The sequence below is a fragment of the Xiphophorus couchianus genome, chromosome 20 (genome assembly GCF_001444195.1).
Source record: "Xiphophorus couchianus chromosome 20, X_couchianus-1.0, whole genome shotgun sequence".
In the NCBI taxonomy this organism is placed as follows: Eukaryota; Metazoa; Chordata; class Actinopteri; order Cyprinodontiformes; family Poeciliidae; genus Xiphophorus; species Xiphophorus couchianus.
The window spans coordinates 16,833,527-16,848,725 of NC_040247.1; the positions used below are offsets into that span (position 1 = coordinate 16,833,527).

The window sequence follows — 15,199 nt, forward strand, 5'->3', positions numbered from 1 at the left end:
TTTTGGATCCACTCTTATAATTTGTAGCCCTATTTCTGCCACAACCTGCTTAACTTCCCTCTGCATAGAAAAAGGTTTTCCATTCTTATATATTTCTTTGGTTTTTATTTTTGTCACTTTTCATTGATTTAGAATCAACTGGGGATATAAATGAGCAGTTTTCAAATTCTAATTTTTATTTTATTTTCTTAATTCTAATTTTATTTGTTTAGGCAAAACGTTGTTCAAACTAACTTGGCCCCTTATAGTGACAAACTTGTGCCAAGCTTGGTAGCAACAACTACTGTGGGTCATTTATTTATATCAACTGTGCTAACAGTCTTTGTTTTCGAGCCATTCAAATCAGATAATTGTTCTGCTACATCACCCAAGTACATTTGTGAAAAAGTCATGATGTCTGATGACAACCAAATATTCTCGTTAAGGACTGAGATAAGGGACAAGTTGACTTTAAATGGGACTGTAAATGTTGTTCTGGGTTTTTTGTCACCTCCTGTATGATTTGTAAAGGCTCTGTAACACTGATAAAACAAACCATTAGATTTTAACCAAGAAAATTGGAGAAACAGATTGCATACATTTAATTAAGGAGATTTCAATCAATAATTCTGCAAAGAATTTGGGTGTTTAACAAAAAAAAAGACACATAGGGCAAAATACAAAAATGTTTTCAATGTTCTTAGCTGAAAATGTGTTGATTTTTCTCAGAATAATTGTTTTACCTAAATAAATTAGTCAGATTGTACATATTTTATGTCATATTGACTTAGCCTTTAGACACATCACGTTTGACAATTTAGATAATATTAAGTAGAAAAGGAGAGAAATTAACAGTAAGAAGCTAAACTCGAAAGCAATTTTGACGTTAGCATTGGCTGTGTTGCTAAGCTAATGCTAGCGCTGAAGCTTTAAGTTTTGAAATCTTTTTGAAGAAGCTGACATGGAAACCATTTTCCTGACAACCACAGGTAAAGTACAATGTTCATTAATAACAACTGGCTTGCACTTAAAAACTTTAGCTAGAGGCAAACTTATCTTTAGCAATAGTTGCTAATCTAGCAGCAGATAAAGGTTAAACATCTATAAGTGTTTTGGTCTATTTATTACTATAAACATTGTTAATGTTAAAGTTTTCATTGTTAAGCATTAAACTTAACAACTATTATGTTTGATTTATATTTTTGTAATTTTAATAGCAAACATTAATTATTCTTTATAGTGTAGAGTCCCGTTGGCTCACCACTGTTAAATGTTTTCTCCCATTAGAAGACGATGGCTGTCCAATCGGTTCCCTGACTTCCTAAAGCCTTAGAAATTTATTTGCAATCCATTTTAGACTGGTAGATGTTGAATATTGCTTTCCTTTTGTTTTTTAAATTCTTTAGATTCTTTAGGGTTTGTTGCTTTTATGATCTTTTCCGTACTTCATGTTATTACATCGGTTCTATTTAAGGAATTTCTTTATTCTACAAGTCAGGCGTGGATGCAGACGTGGATGCAGCTCATACAATTAATTTGAGTTTAGCAAAAAAAAACAAAAAATAGAAATGTTAATTCCAGTTAACTCTTAATTATTAGCATTACTTTTTAAAATTTGGTCTGGTTGGTTTAGATTGCTTATTTTCCCTATAGTCATTCGATAGCTGCTGTTTAGAAACACTCACGGTGTTTCTGTTTGATATTAAAATTTAAAGCATTTCGGAATGACGAAGCAGCAAAATAACATCAATCTGTTACGGGGGCCGGGGGAATGCTATATTTACATTCCCGACTTGGTTGTGCACCCCTTAATCTCTGGGCTTCACATAGATATCCCAGAGAAGAGGGACCTGGCGGGAGGACTCAGTTCAAACAATTTGACCTTAAGGTAACATTTAAACTCGAAAGGGCAAAGCAGTGCTGTGATCTCCATCAGAAAAAAGTAGATAAAAAAAAGTGGAGATGCTCGGTCTAATCAAATCAATTGTGCCACTGTCTCATTTGGAAGATGCTGGTGCGTGACAGGCCTCACACCTCAGAGATGGACCTCAGTCAAACCGCCCCCAGCTTCAGCAGGCTCTGCCATCCCCATGGCAATTATTACCTAGTGACATTTCTCAGCACTGTGGTGGGTGGGAGGAGGAGCCTGCTCTATTGGGAACCTAGAAAGACTCACTTTGATATGACTTTTTAAAATATGGAGAGAAAAAACTGTAGCTTTTACTTTATGATGTTATCACATTTTGAGGAGCACTTCTCTAAAAAAATTTTTGAGCTAAGATACAAAAGAAAGTGACATTTTTGGGAGAATTTTAAAAAAATATTTCTGCTGCACAGCTCTGGAAAAACTGAAGAGCCCACTGCACTGAACCCCATTGAAAACCTCCTTGTTATTCCACCAAATATTGATTTCTGAACTCTTCCTGTGTTAAAACTTTAGTTTTGTTGTTTCCAAATGAATATGAATGTTTTCCATACATTATTTGAGGTCTGAAAGCTCTGCATCTTTTTCGTTATTTTGACAATTTATCATTTTCTGCAATAAATACTAAATTTTGATAGTAACTTCTGACATGTTGTCAGTAGTTCATAGAATGAAACAACAATGTTCATTTTACTTGAATGTATATCTATAAAAAGTAAAATCAGTGAAACTAGTCATTTTAAATGGTCTCTTAATTTTTTCCAGAGCTGTACATAAACATAAACATAAACACAATTTATGCATCTTATTTATGGTGGGATTTTAGGATATCAACTAACCTCTTGTTTATTACATAGAACCTAATATCATCCTTCATTTCTTCATAATTTTCATCCAAACTATTAAACTTTTTTTTTCTAACTTTTTCACAGGATTTTTTTCTGCTTTTTTGATCAGTCTTTTCGTTATTTTATAGTGGCTGTATTTTATACAGCCACTTTTAACTCTCTTTATGAATCATTTAGGTTTACAAAAGACTGTCATGTTCAAATCGTCAGCAAGTGTTGGGACTTAAACTGAAAGACAAAAGGCAAAGAACCAATTTTTAATTGGATTCTCTGAATCTTTGTTACCAAAGAAACAATGTGTTGCTGTTACTTTTATTGAGAAATACCAAAGAAAAAACTGTTTGAAAAACTGAAAATTGTATCTCAGCTTAGTGACTTCTGAGGAGTTGTTAGCTGAAAACTTGGCCTGCAGCAAATACTCAAATAAATGATATTTGTTTTTGCTAAAGATTTTTTATTGTATCAAGAAATCAATCCGTCAATCGAGTATATTTGTATAGCACATTTCAGCAGGTGGTTCCCTGGAGTCACAAAGCCTTTCAAAAAGCTTTCTCACCCTGATACATGTCAATGCTTTCTATCTGTTTTTGATTTTTTTTTTTTTCAAGATTCTAGATTTGGGATAATGTGTTTTTTGAAAGAAATTTTTTTTCCCCCCATTTTTTATTTTTTAGGTCTGACATGTTGTCTGTACACTTTTCTCTTTTCTGTTAGCACAAACAGCAATAAAGGTTTTCCTGGTAAAAAAAAAAATAAATAAAAATAAAAATCTTGAGAGGAAATGCGCTGAGGGCTAAGAAGAATGTTGAAAAAGATTTCTGAAAGCCAGAAAAACGTACAGCTAAAAAACTCCAAAGGATTACAAAAAATAATCCTTGAACGAAAATAAATATAAAAAGACTAAAATAGGATTGTCTATTAGGTTTAATGCAGCTAAAACTAAGATCTCACTTAGTGCATTTAAACCCCATAAGCTCTAAAAATGATCAGTTTTAATAATCATTTTAAAACTGAACAGAAAACAACTGTTTTGTGGTTTTCTGAAGCCACAAGACTCTGAAGTTTTGTGGCTTCAGAGAAACACAGCCATCTGCTGATCAACACAGTTTAAAGAGGCTGAACAAACATATCAGAGGGAGATTTGAAACAGAACAACCACATCTTTGCAGTTCCCAACAACCATGAATGCAGAAGGAAAAATCTCTGAAACATAAAACACCGTCTGCATCTTTATACAGAGAGGAAAAAGAATGAATTTCAATAAATTATACATTTGGAAAAGTTGGAAATCAGCTTTTTTTTAGGGTGTGGGGTTGATGATTGTATAACAGGAAATGTTTTTTTTTTATGTTTTTGTCCTACCATTACAAATGTAAATGTGTCTAGTTCACATTATTGGGATTTTGATTGGAGCTGTGTGTTTTGGTCAGATGAAACTAAACTGAACATTTATGCAATAAACCCTCCAGTATAGGGTGGTTTGAAACCTTGTGCCCAGTGTTAATCATGGTGGAGGATATGTGATGCTGCGGGCCTGTTTCTCTTCTCAAAACCCTGTAAACCTTTTTTTTTTGAGTGGCTTTTTCAGTTTTTAAATTAGTTGTTACATTTAAACAAATGAAAACATAATAATTCATCAGACACAGGGTCAACCTTCTGACCTAGCAATCTACGTTCCCAGACTAAAATCCTGCTTTCAAATTTGACCATTCAACTGTTACAAACCTGCTTTTTTCCTAAAAGTCCAAAGGTTTGAGTAAATCCCTCTGTTAGCTGAGATGTCGGACTTCAGCCTTAAAAGTCCTGAGTCAGCCCTTTTCTTTTTGACAGTCCTCCGGGTGAACTTTGACCTAATTAGGAGCAGCAAAATGATGATGATGATGCAAAATATACAACATCAAGTTTATTTGATGCAAAGCTACTGAGTGGTGTTCTTTTACATGGGCCATGTACAGAAAGGGGAGCATACTAGGTTAAAAGTTATAATTTATCTGTCCAAAAGGAGGAGCTTGCTTAGGGCATCATTGTTGAATAAATTAGCACTCTCATTTATGGTTTCATTTAGGCGACACACAGCTCATCTTTTATAAATCTAACTCTGCAACGTTTTAGAGGAAATTTAAAGTTCAAGAAGCAACAGAGAAACTAGATTTGTCGCATTTTTTGATATCCTGCCATCCTTTATACCTCATCTTGTGTTAGCAAACACTGTCCTTCATCCCTTGACGTCATGTCACCGTCCATATTTATATTAGAGTTGGATGTTTCAACATCAGGTTTACAATGAGATTAAAAAATGGGACAGTATATTTAAGAAATAACTGTTCTTGTCCAAAATCATAATTTTTTTTAGATATGTGTTTATTTCAGGCATGCTTATTCATATATACATTTTATATAAAAGAAAAATAAAACAAAAAATATTAATTTGAAAAGCTATTTTTGGGGGAGGAGTGAAAAACTGATCTGCTGAAAAGTAAATCTTGTTTGATCTACTTTTAATGTTTAATATAGCAAAACATAAAACCACAGGTAAAGAAAAAGATATACTCTGAGAAGCTCCGTACCTGAACAGTAAGAAGTTTATATTTTCTCCGTGACGTCAATATAAAGTTTTCTACATTGGGCTTACAAGGCGATGGAAAAAATGTTTTGATGTTAAAATACTTTGACGTGTACAGACGGAAACAGCGCCCTCTACAGACACTATAGCATATCTGCAGGATCTGCACCTGTCTAGAAATATGATAAAAGGTAAACTTTTGGTTCCTTTTGGCTGTAATTTCATGTTTTATTATTTTATAAATAAAAATTAATTTAAAGGAGAATTAGTTGTCATATGTTCTTACCACAAAACTAAAAAAATAGTTCCATATTTCAGTTTTAAATATTGTTTTTGTCGTTTTTAGCATAATAAATCAGACCTAGTTTTGCATTATTTAATTTACCCCGCTTAAAAAAAATAAATAAATAAAATAAATGTATTGTTACAAAGCCAGCAGAAAAAGCGCCATAAATTACAAAACTCTCCCGTATTTTTTTTATACTGTAGCCTATGATGCTACTAATAAAAGAAAAAAAACAAAACTGATCTACAGTGACAAAATAGCTTTTTATATTTTCATTTTCTTTACATGCATAGGTTATGGGGTAAATGCGATCATACATACGTCCATGCAGACATGTTTGGGTTTTGACAGCATGGCTCCTTTGCTCCAGTTACTGTAGATAAGACCTTATCTAAGCCTGCAGGACAGAGGACAGCCTCCTCTGTGGTTCTGGGTGTGTTTAAGTCAACCTTTGAACCTCTGGGAGACAAACTGCAGCGACTCCTTTAAAACTGCGACTTCATTCCTGAAGTTCCGTCTAAACACAAAAACCCACGAAGCTGCTGAGCTAAGGTGAAAAAAATATATATATATATTTGTGGTGCCTACTTAATACTTTACTTTAGTGACGTTTGTTTTTATTGGCTATTTCGGATGATTATAAAATGAGGAAATAGTTTAAATTACATTCCTTAGGTGTCAGAACAGTGAAAGTTAATGCATTTAAGGATATTTAACACGTTTAAGTTAAGCTAGAGAGTGTGTTAATGACATTTAATGATCCGGTGCAGTTTCTGCGTTCAGATAAAGCTAGCTAGCTACAAACTGTACTTTCCACCATGTTAACTTTCTTTCTGTGTTTTCAGACCACTTCCTTTATATTTGAGCTTCTTTGGTCCACTTTCGCCTGCGGCTAATCACAACAATGTCAAACGGTATGTCAACATGTACACATCCTGTCCTAAATGTTTAATAAACCACACAACACAGGGCGAAAACACTTTTATGTTCGGCTGATGTTCCAGGCATGTTTAATTAGTTATAGATCAATTTTATATTTATCTGAATACTCTGAACTTGGAGTCAAGGAAGATTAGTGCCATTATGTTACTAATTAACTAAAGAACACAGGACAAAATGTTAGCTTTTTCCAGACTTTTTTTCTCTTGTTATAGAGAAAAAAAAGGTCTAATAATGCAATAGTTTTCATAATGATTTATGTTAAAGTGAAATGCTTTATGCCTAGTTTGCTACATCACATCTTGATTTGAGTATTTTAAAAATTTGTATTTTGTTTCAGGGCTTAATGGCTGAATGCTTCCTTATTCAAAAGCCAGGTTTTGTCAGGTCGCTACCCGTTTGGTCTCTGGATCCCAACCTTGGTCTTCAAGGCACATTGCCCTGCAGGTTTTAGATGTTTACCTGATTTGGCACACTTGATTTCATTTGGTAGCTGATCTACATGCTTTTGCTTTCATCAGCCATCTTACTCAGGTGTTATAAAGCAGGGCAGTGGGCCTGCAGGACCAGGGTTGGGTAACATCGCTCTATGCAGCTTGAATTTCAGGTTGAACGAGATTTGTATTGGCACTATAGGGTTACTACAGACACAGTGACACTTTCATAGCTCTAAAAGCCCAAAACTGACCACTAAAACTGCTAGATTTAAAAAAATTTTTTTTTTACAAAGTATAGGTACCTATATTCAAAAACTCTGCTTAGAAGAACCTCAAACTTTGTCTGTAGGATATGTCACTGCTTATTGTAGAAGTCTAGATTCTTGATTTAGAAATTAAGCTTATCATACTTTGACCAGATGTCAAGAAAGAAGTTAAATTACTCTTTCCCACTCTCCAAAAATCACCCTATTTTACAGTTGTATTTTTTCATTATATATACAATCATCAGATGAGATCCAACTAAGACTTAATCAGATTCAATATAGTAATTTGTGCTTAAATGTCCTGAATGTTATTGAAGCAAAAAAAACAACAAAAAACAATAAGTTGAGTCTGAAATGGAATGTAATGCAACTTAATTCAAGCAATAAAAGTTTTAAATGTGTACTTAATGCTCTAATGCGTTAAGTTTTCTCTATATCTCATTCAAATGTTAATTTCTTAAACGCTATTTTCTTACAATATGGAAAAAATGACTTTTCTGTCATAGCATTTTTAGTATTATTATATTTTATATATAATATAATATATTATATCTTATATAATATATCATATCTTAATGATGAATAAAGATTCATCATTATTTAAGATGAATCTTATTATATTTTATATACAATATAAAATATATTAATTTTCAGTCAGTTGAACTCAAAATTAGTCACCCATTTAGATTAAAAATGATTCAACTAAGAAGTGTGTCTGACAGTGACCAAGCTTTTCTAGATAGAATGATGTGAAAGGAGCATCAGATAGAAAAAAATAATTTACTTGTTTTTATTTACCCGTATTTTCCGCACTATAAGGCGCACCTAAAAACCTTCAATTTTCTCAAAAGCCGACAGTGCGCCTTATAATCCGGTGCGCCTTATATATGGACCAATATTGAGCCACAACTGGTCTTGCAACGACAGTAAGCAGCCGCCGACTTCATTTTCCCCCATGGAAGAAGAAACAGGAAAGCAGCCGCCGACTTAGAAGAAACGGGAAAGCAGACACAGACTTCATTTTCCCTGTAGAAGAAGAAACGGGGAAAGAAGATGCCGATGCAGCCAGCGGTGCAAGCTGGGTTTTGTGTAAAGACCCCAAAATGGCTCCTATTAAGAGACATGCTTACAACGCAGAGTTTAAGCTCAAGGCGATCAGTCACACAGTAGAACACGGGAATGGGCTCTTTGCACCTGCCACGCTGACGTCACAACCGCATGCGCAAATGCGCTCTCTTTTTTCGCTTTGAGTTACCATGACAGCTAGAAAAGACAAAGTCTTATTTCAGACGCAAATAAAACAATACTATGATCATTGCTGTCTTCCTAATATAATGGGCTTTTAAGTTTTCATGGATTTCCAAACGATCCTGAATTAAGAAGACGGTGGCTTGTAAATATTCGTGCTACCAGTTAAAGCTAACGCCGCACAGCAAAGTTTACAGCCTTCACTTCACTCCGGATCAACTTCTTCAGCCTAAAAAAGAAGGTAAAGGAGCCTCCTGTGTTATTTCCATGGAATCACTTCTGTATTCAGCCTGAAAGAGAGTTTATGGGAACCAGAGAGCAGACCAGAGCCAGACAGCCGAGCTACTGATCCGCCTGAACACACTGCTGTAAACTATTGAGGAAGAATGTATTTAAAACTTTGAACAAAACGTTTGGCTCGGCTCTTCCTCAACACAGCCGGGTTCTTCTCGGCGAGCGGGCCAGCTGTAAAACGAAACTAACAAGGCGTGTTGACGTCACAGATCACAGAGTTTAATTCATACAAAGCAATGAACAACAAAGCTGCAGAGATACAGAGATATGCATTTCTCATAAAATAACAACACACAAGGAGAGACAAAAACAAACACGAAACACACAGACAGACAAAGGCGCCCAACGTGGAGAGAAAAAAGATGGCAAAAACTCTCTCTCTCTCTCTCTTTACACTTCGTTTTAAACAAAAGGGGTGTTTCCGTATTTTAATCTATGCAACGAAGGCGTTCCGTTGTTCAACCAATCAGAGACCTGTTTTCGGCCCCAGAAAAACCCCGGAAACTCCCCTATACAGCTCAGAGGTCTGGTTTTTATCTCAGTAAGAGGGCCACTTCGTGCTCATCTCTGTCTGGCACGGGGAGAGGCGCCAAGAAGTCTCTTGCCCCCTATCGGAATGTAAATTTATTACTCTGTCTTCAGCGGGGGAGGAAAAAGCCCTGCTTGTTTAAATGTCTGCTATTGTCAGCTCCCACATGCTCAACAGAAAACTGTTCCAAATAAAAGTGTTGGCTATACCTTTACACATGTTGTAAGTATTTTAGCACTTAAATAATCATTTTCCTTTACAATCCCCCTTTTGAGGTCTGAAAACAACAGACCTCAATAAAAATCTAGTAAGCCGCGCAATACACAACCAAAAACCGTACTCTAAAAGATAACAGAGAGAAGAAAAATCAAAAAATAAAAATTAGAACGTGTAGGCTGATTATATAGCAGTCCCCTTTTTCAAACAAACCTCAAGGGTAAAAAAGACTTATCCTTTCCATAAAACAAAATCATCATAATACAACCAAAACACAGAACAAACAAAAACCCAAAATATGAAACAAAAAAATAAAACAGGGACATATACAGAAAAATTAATAAGAAATGCTCTGCAACTTAAAAGACAACATTCATCACAAAATTACAATCCGTCAAAATGAGAAAGACACAAAATTACAATCTGTTGCTCGCCTTTTTCTGTTTTTTTTTTTTTTATGTCCATCGACAGTCTCTGAAAAACAAAATATGCAGTCTTCGTCAGGAAATGTTCAAAAATATGCGCGCAAAAACGAAAGTCCTTTTTCAGAGTTCGCAACGAACGAAAACACGCAATAAAAGTTAATGATGATCCTCTTGCAGCCTGATCCTCCTCGGATGGAAACCTCAGGTTTCCATCCGAGCGTCCGTCGCTCACTGAAAATTGGATTATTATGCCAATATAACAGTGAGTTTCAAAAAATGAAATCTCCTCCTGAGAAAACAAGATCCAGCCACGTGACCCGACACCGGTTTATAAAACAGACATTTTGTTTCAACATAAGTTTCATTAGCATCAGAAACACACTTACAACACTCTGTAATATCATCATAAGCAAACAATGGGTTCACTGAAAAACAATTTTGTGCTTTGTCATTTTCCATCAGGAGAATTACTTCTTACTCTTTTTATCAAATAACGCAGACTTTGAAGGAGATCACATCCAGACGGCACCAGAACAACAGCAAACTGAAATGAGAAAGCAGATGTAAGAGTCTCCAAAAGCATCATTCATTTGTGTATACCACACAAATATCTTCAATCCACTCGTGTCCGAGTGAATCCTCCCCGCTCGTGACTCTGTGGCTGCTATCTTTGAAAAAAATGTGAAACCGCTCCTCCAAGCAGCTGCACACCCCCTCTTAAGACAACAGCATTTGCCGTAAATTCCAGAGTCAGACTTGGAGCTCTGAACTTCAGTCCAGTCTGTATGTAGAAACCCGTGAGCAGATCTCATACCTGTCTCGTTCTGCACATTCGACGTAGGATGTGATCCATTCAACCTACGTTTCAATTATTTAATATCATACCTCCATCTGGTGGAAAACGCCAAAACCTTGTAATCACTTGCTTCAAAAGACATGTGTCCAAAGTAATGTTTTGCCAGAATGTTAAACAAATGCAGATCTTTTCTTAAACCAATCTTGTAAAAATAGGATTAAACAAACGAAATAAAACAATAACAAAAGCTTAAAATCGTAGTTGTAAAGCTTACATTCACCATCAAAAAATGAATATCAATATGAATTAAACAGTCTAGTTTAAATTACTTTTATAGAACCAACGAGATCTTACTGGTTGTTATTGTCTAAAACATTTTACATACGTTCTTCAAACAAAATTCAAAAGAGACAAACCTGGAGAAATTATAATGTCAATGTATCAGTGAACAAATCCAGACATTTTCAAAATATACCAATTTTACCTAGGTGTTTTGCTTGTCGAATTTAAAGTTTTATTCAAAATCGTTTTAAATGGATATAAATCAAAACAAAAATCCAGTTTAGAAAAATCATTATAATCCCACCTGTGTACTTGTACTGATTAGTGATACTTAATCAAAAACAGATTCTTCAAAACATTTCTTAAAACGTTTTACTCCATTAAATTAATGCTCTGAAAATGGCCAGCGCAATAATATTTTTTGATTTCTATAATTATTTTTCCCAAGTTAATTAACCAAAATATGCTTCATTATCACTATAAAGTTTTCTATTGGTTTCAAAATACTTTAGCCCATTGTCAGAACATTTTTCAATGGAGAACGACTCAAATCCATTTAAAATAAGCACATATATTACCAGACCATATTTTCCTTTCACTTTTATGTATAGCACAGATCAGACATGTTCTTCAAAAGTTTTGTCTAAGTAATATAAATTTCAGTAATCTCTAATTAAGTAAAATAAACCCATAACATATTCTCCCCCTGTTGATGATGCATTAACTGTTAAATGCAACATCATTCCCAGTACCTGAAACAAAAATGTTGATGAAACAGGGTTATCATGTCAGCTGAGAACCCCACCGATATGCAATGCTGCCTTTTTCTAAAAAGTAAAGTTTGCAAAACAAACAGAATACGTCATTGAAGCATGTGTCAAACCTTCAAGAATACGATGTTCCCAAAATACTTCACATTACAGGTTTAAAACTCATTATTTCATCGTACTCTTATGACTTACAAATAATTCAGTATAAAACGTCTCAAGAAGTTTACTAATTAAGACACTGTGCTGGTCTCGCCTACACCAGCCAGAGAGACGTTGAAGAAAATTCAAAACACAGTTAACAAAGAAAAATCCAAAAAATAAGAAATTGGGCCCAAACTGAGATCAACATAATCAAAACACAATTCAGGCAGTAATAGAACGACACAAGGCACAAACGGACTTACCAAGACACGAGGGAAACCTAGATAATGGCTGATCAGACCATTAACACACACCAAAGGGTAATTAAACACACAAACTTAACAAATACAGGTCAGTATATCACTAAATTTACAAATGAAAGAAATTAAACTAAAGACCAAAGTTCCCTGTCCCCTGATGAACGGGTCCAGGGGAAACTAGTAACTCCAAAGAAAAAAATTAATTTGTAATACTTAACAAAATAGACAGAGAACTGACTCGAATAGCTAAATAAAAAGTCAGACTAAGGAAAACAAATTCAAAACAAAAAATCTAAACTATTCCCCAAACAATATATAAAATAATATGAAAAGAAAACAGAAAATCATTACCAAGAGTATCTGTGTGTGACAGACTCAGTGTTTTGATGATAAAAACTTATATTCAACCTTTTCCACATTAGTCCTTGCTCACTATGTATGTGCTTGTCAAACTATTTACTTGAAAGAGAAACTGGTTCACTAAAGCTAGGAAACCAAACAGCATCAAAATCCTGTCTTATGTGATGGTAAAAACTATCTAAAATTAATTAAATCCTGTAATGTTAGATTTCACAATTGACATTTTAAAGTCACTACACTATTCTGAGCAATCTCTATTGTCAGACCATAAAACAAAGTCTTAAGCCTACCATAAAACCCCCTTTTGACTTCTCGGAGGGGCCGACTGCATGGCAGGAAAAAGAAAAACCGATAAGGACTTGCAGGAGGAACTCCCAATTCTATTACTACTTTATTTGTCTTTATTTTCTTATTTTATTTACAGCACTCTCTTCTTTCTGTAGGCACCGTTTAATCATCTCTTATTACAGTTCAATCTTAATTCTCTACACTAGTGCCATATGATCTTTTTTTTTCATTAACCAATAAGTTATTCCAAACGGAATATTATCCTTGAACAACAAATCTTGTAAATTTCAGCAAACTTTTCTATATTTAATCAATGTCTATTTAACAAGAGAGTTACTTCTAATTTATCCTGTCTAATTATCAGTAACTCCTGTAGGTTTAATAATATTTTATCTATCTTAAAGTTTTGGTCAGTTTTAAAAAGACTGATTGTGAAAATATCTAGAATCAGCAGCATGCTACAGTTTGTTGTTATCTGATCAATCCCTCTTACAGTTAGAGCCTGTTTCCCTAAAGATCTTTGTTTTGTCTGCATCCTCTACCCATTAAAAATGTCCTGTTGTAACTCATTATATTTTATTCTATTGTCCTCCTATCCTGTCACAGCCTGAGAAGGAATTATTAACATCTTCATCCACTATGTTAGTTCTCAATTCTATATAAATTTTAGTTAATTTACTTTATTGCTCTACCTAATCATTTATGTATTTATCTATTAATTTGCCAATACATCATTTCCACAATCCCCTGAGATCACAATGTAATTTTATTTATGTATTTCATCCTGTAATAGAACCCATAATTTATTTTCAATTTGTTCAGATGTTTTATTTTATCAAGATTCTATCTTTCAACTAGAAAATTTCTGAAGAAATTTAACCGGGGCCTGCCAAAGTGTGCCCGTCGGTTTGGACCCAGCGTTCTGATGCTAGAAATTAGCATCGATGCTAAAGAAAGCTGCAACGTAATCAATAGCATGTGGAGATTGACAAGAATGTTTACTAACATGGACTTGCACCATTCAGTAGGATAAAGTAAGTGTATCAGCTAAAATTAGCAAAAATGCTAATGTTAGCGTGATTGCTGTCACTAGCATGTGGGACATCACTAGGATGTTTTCTATAATGGTATTACTCCATTCAGTAGACTAAACATGGCTAATAAGTCAAATAAATAGCTAATAGCTAATATAAGCTAAAATGCTAATGCTAATGAACTGCCTTGCTGTGCAAGGCAGTTCCCTAACCTGAGAGAAAAAGATAATGCAGAATAATAATATTGCACCGCCGCAGGCGGTGCACTAACCTCAGGGGTATGTTGAGGCTTTTATTTTGAAATTTTTGTTAAGCTTAATTTCAAAGGTCCAAACTAATCCCATGTCTAATAATCATTGGGTTAAATCAGTTATTTATTGCTCAAAAGAGCAATTACTTAATGCAAGATTTCTCAAGGCTTTTATTTTGAAATTTTTGTTAAGCTTCATTTTAAATTGCCACACTAATCCCATGTGTAACAGTGCTTTGGATGAAAAAGTCACATAAAGCCAAAAAGAGCAATTCCATGATGTAAAACTTCTCAAGGCTTTTATTTTGAAATTTTTGTTAAGCTTCACTTCAAAGTGCCAAACTAATCCCATGTCTAATATTCATTGGGTTGAATCAGTTATATAATGCTCAAAAGAGGAGTTATGTGATGTAAAAATATTTCTAGGCTTTTATTTTGAAATTTTCATTATGCTTCATTTCAAAGGACCAAACTAATACCATGTGTAACAGTGCTTTGGATGAAAAAGTCACATAAACCCAAAAAGAGCAATTACATGATGTAAAAATATTCAAGGCTTTTATTTTGAAATTTTCATTAAGCTTAATTTTAAATTGCCACACTAATCCCATGTGTAACAATGGTTGGATAAAATCAGTTATAAAAAGCCCAAAACACAAGTAGTTCTATAGGCCAGCTCAGTCCTCCTCTGTAGTAACTGACAGTTCCTCCATGTTGTAGTTCTAACCTTTAGTCATTGTAGTTCTAAAGAGCAGTTCAGCTGTCATGTGAGTGAGACAGAGAGGGAGAGACAGGATTCTGTTTGAAGCAGTTAGTTTTTCTGATCAAAGCAGGCTGAACATATCTTTCCCTACATGCTGTCAATAGCATGTGGCATATCATTAGAATGTTGTCTGTAATTGACTTACTGCACTCAGTATATTAAACATGGCTAATATGTAAGAAAATAGCTAATAGCTTATTTAAGGTAAAAGGCTAATGCTAATGAACTGCCTTGCTGCGCAAGGCAGTTCCCTAACCTGAGAGAAAAATATAATGCATGCTAGTATTATTGCACCGCCTAC

The 15,199-nt window shown here is 34.4% G+C and overlaps 1 protein-coding gene across 1 annotated transcript in view; it reads left to right on the forward strand.

Moving 5' to 3' along the window:
• The first annotated feature begins 6,037 nt into the window (after positions 1-6,037).
• ampd2a (adenosine monophosphate deaminase 2a) overlaps positions 6,038-15,199 on the forward strand; it is a 47,976-nt gene continuing 38,814 nt past the window's right edge. The window contains exons 1-2 of the mRNA XM_028002505.1: positions 6,038-6,152; positions 6,446-6,514. Coding sequence (XP_027858306.1) covers positions 6,505-6,514 — 10 coding nt within the window. The 5' untranslated portion in view covers positions 6,038-6,152; positions 6,446-6,504. The remainder of the gene's footprint in view (positions 6,153-6,445; positions 6,515-15,199) is intronic.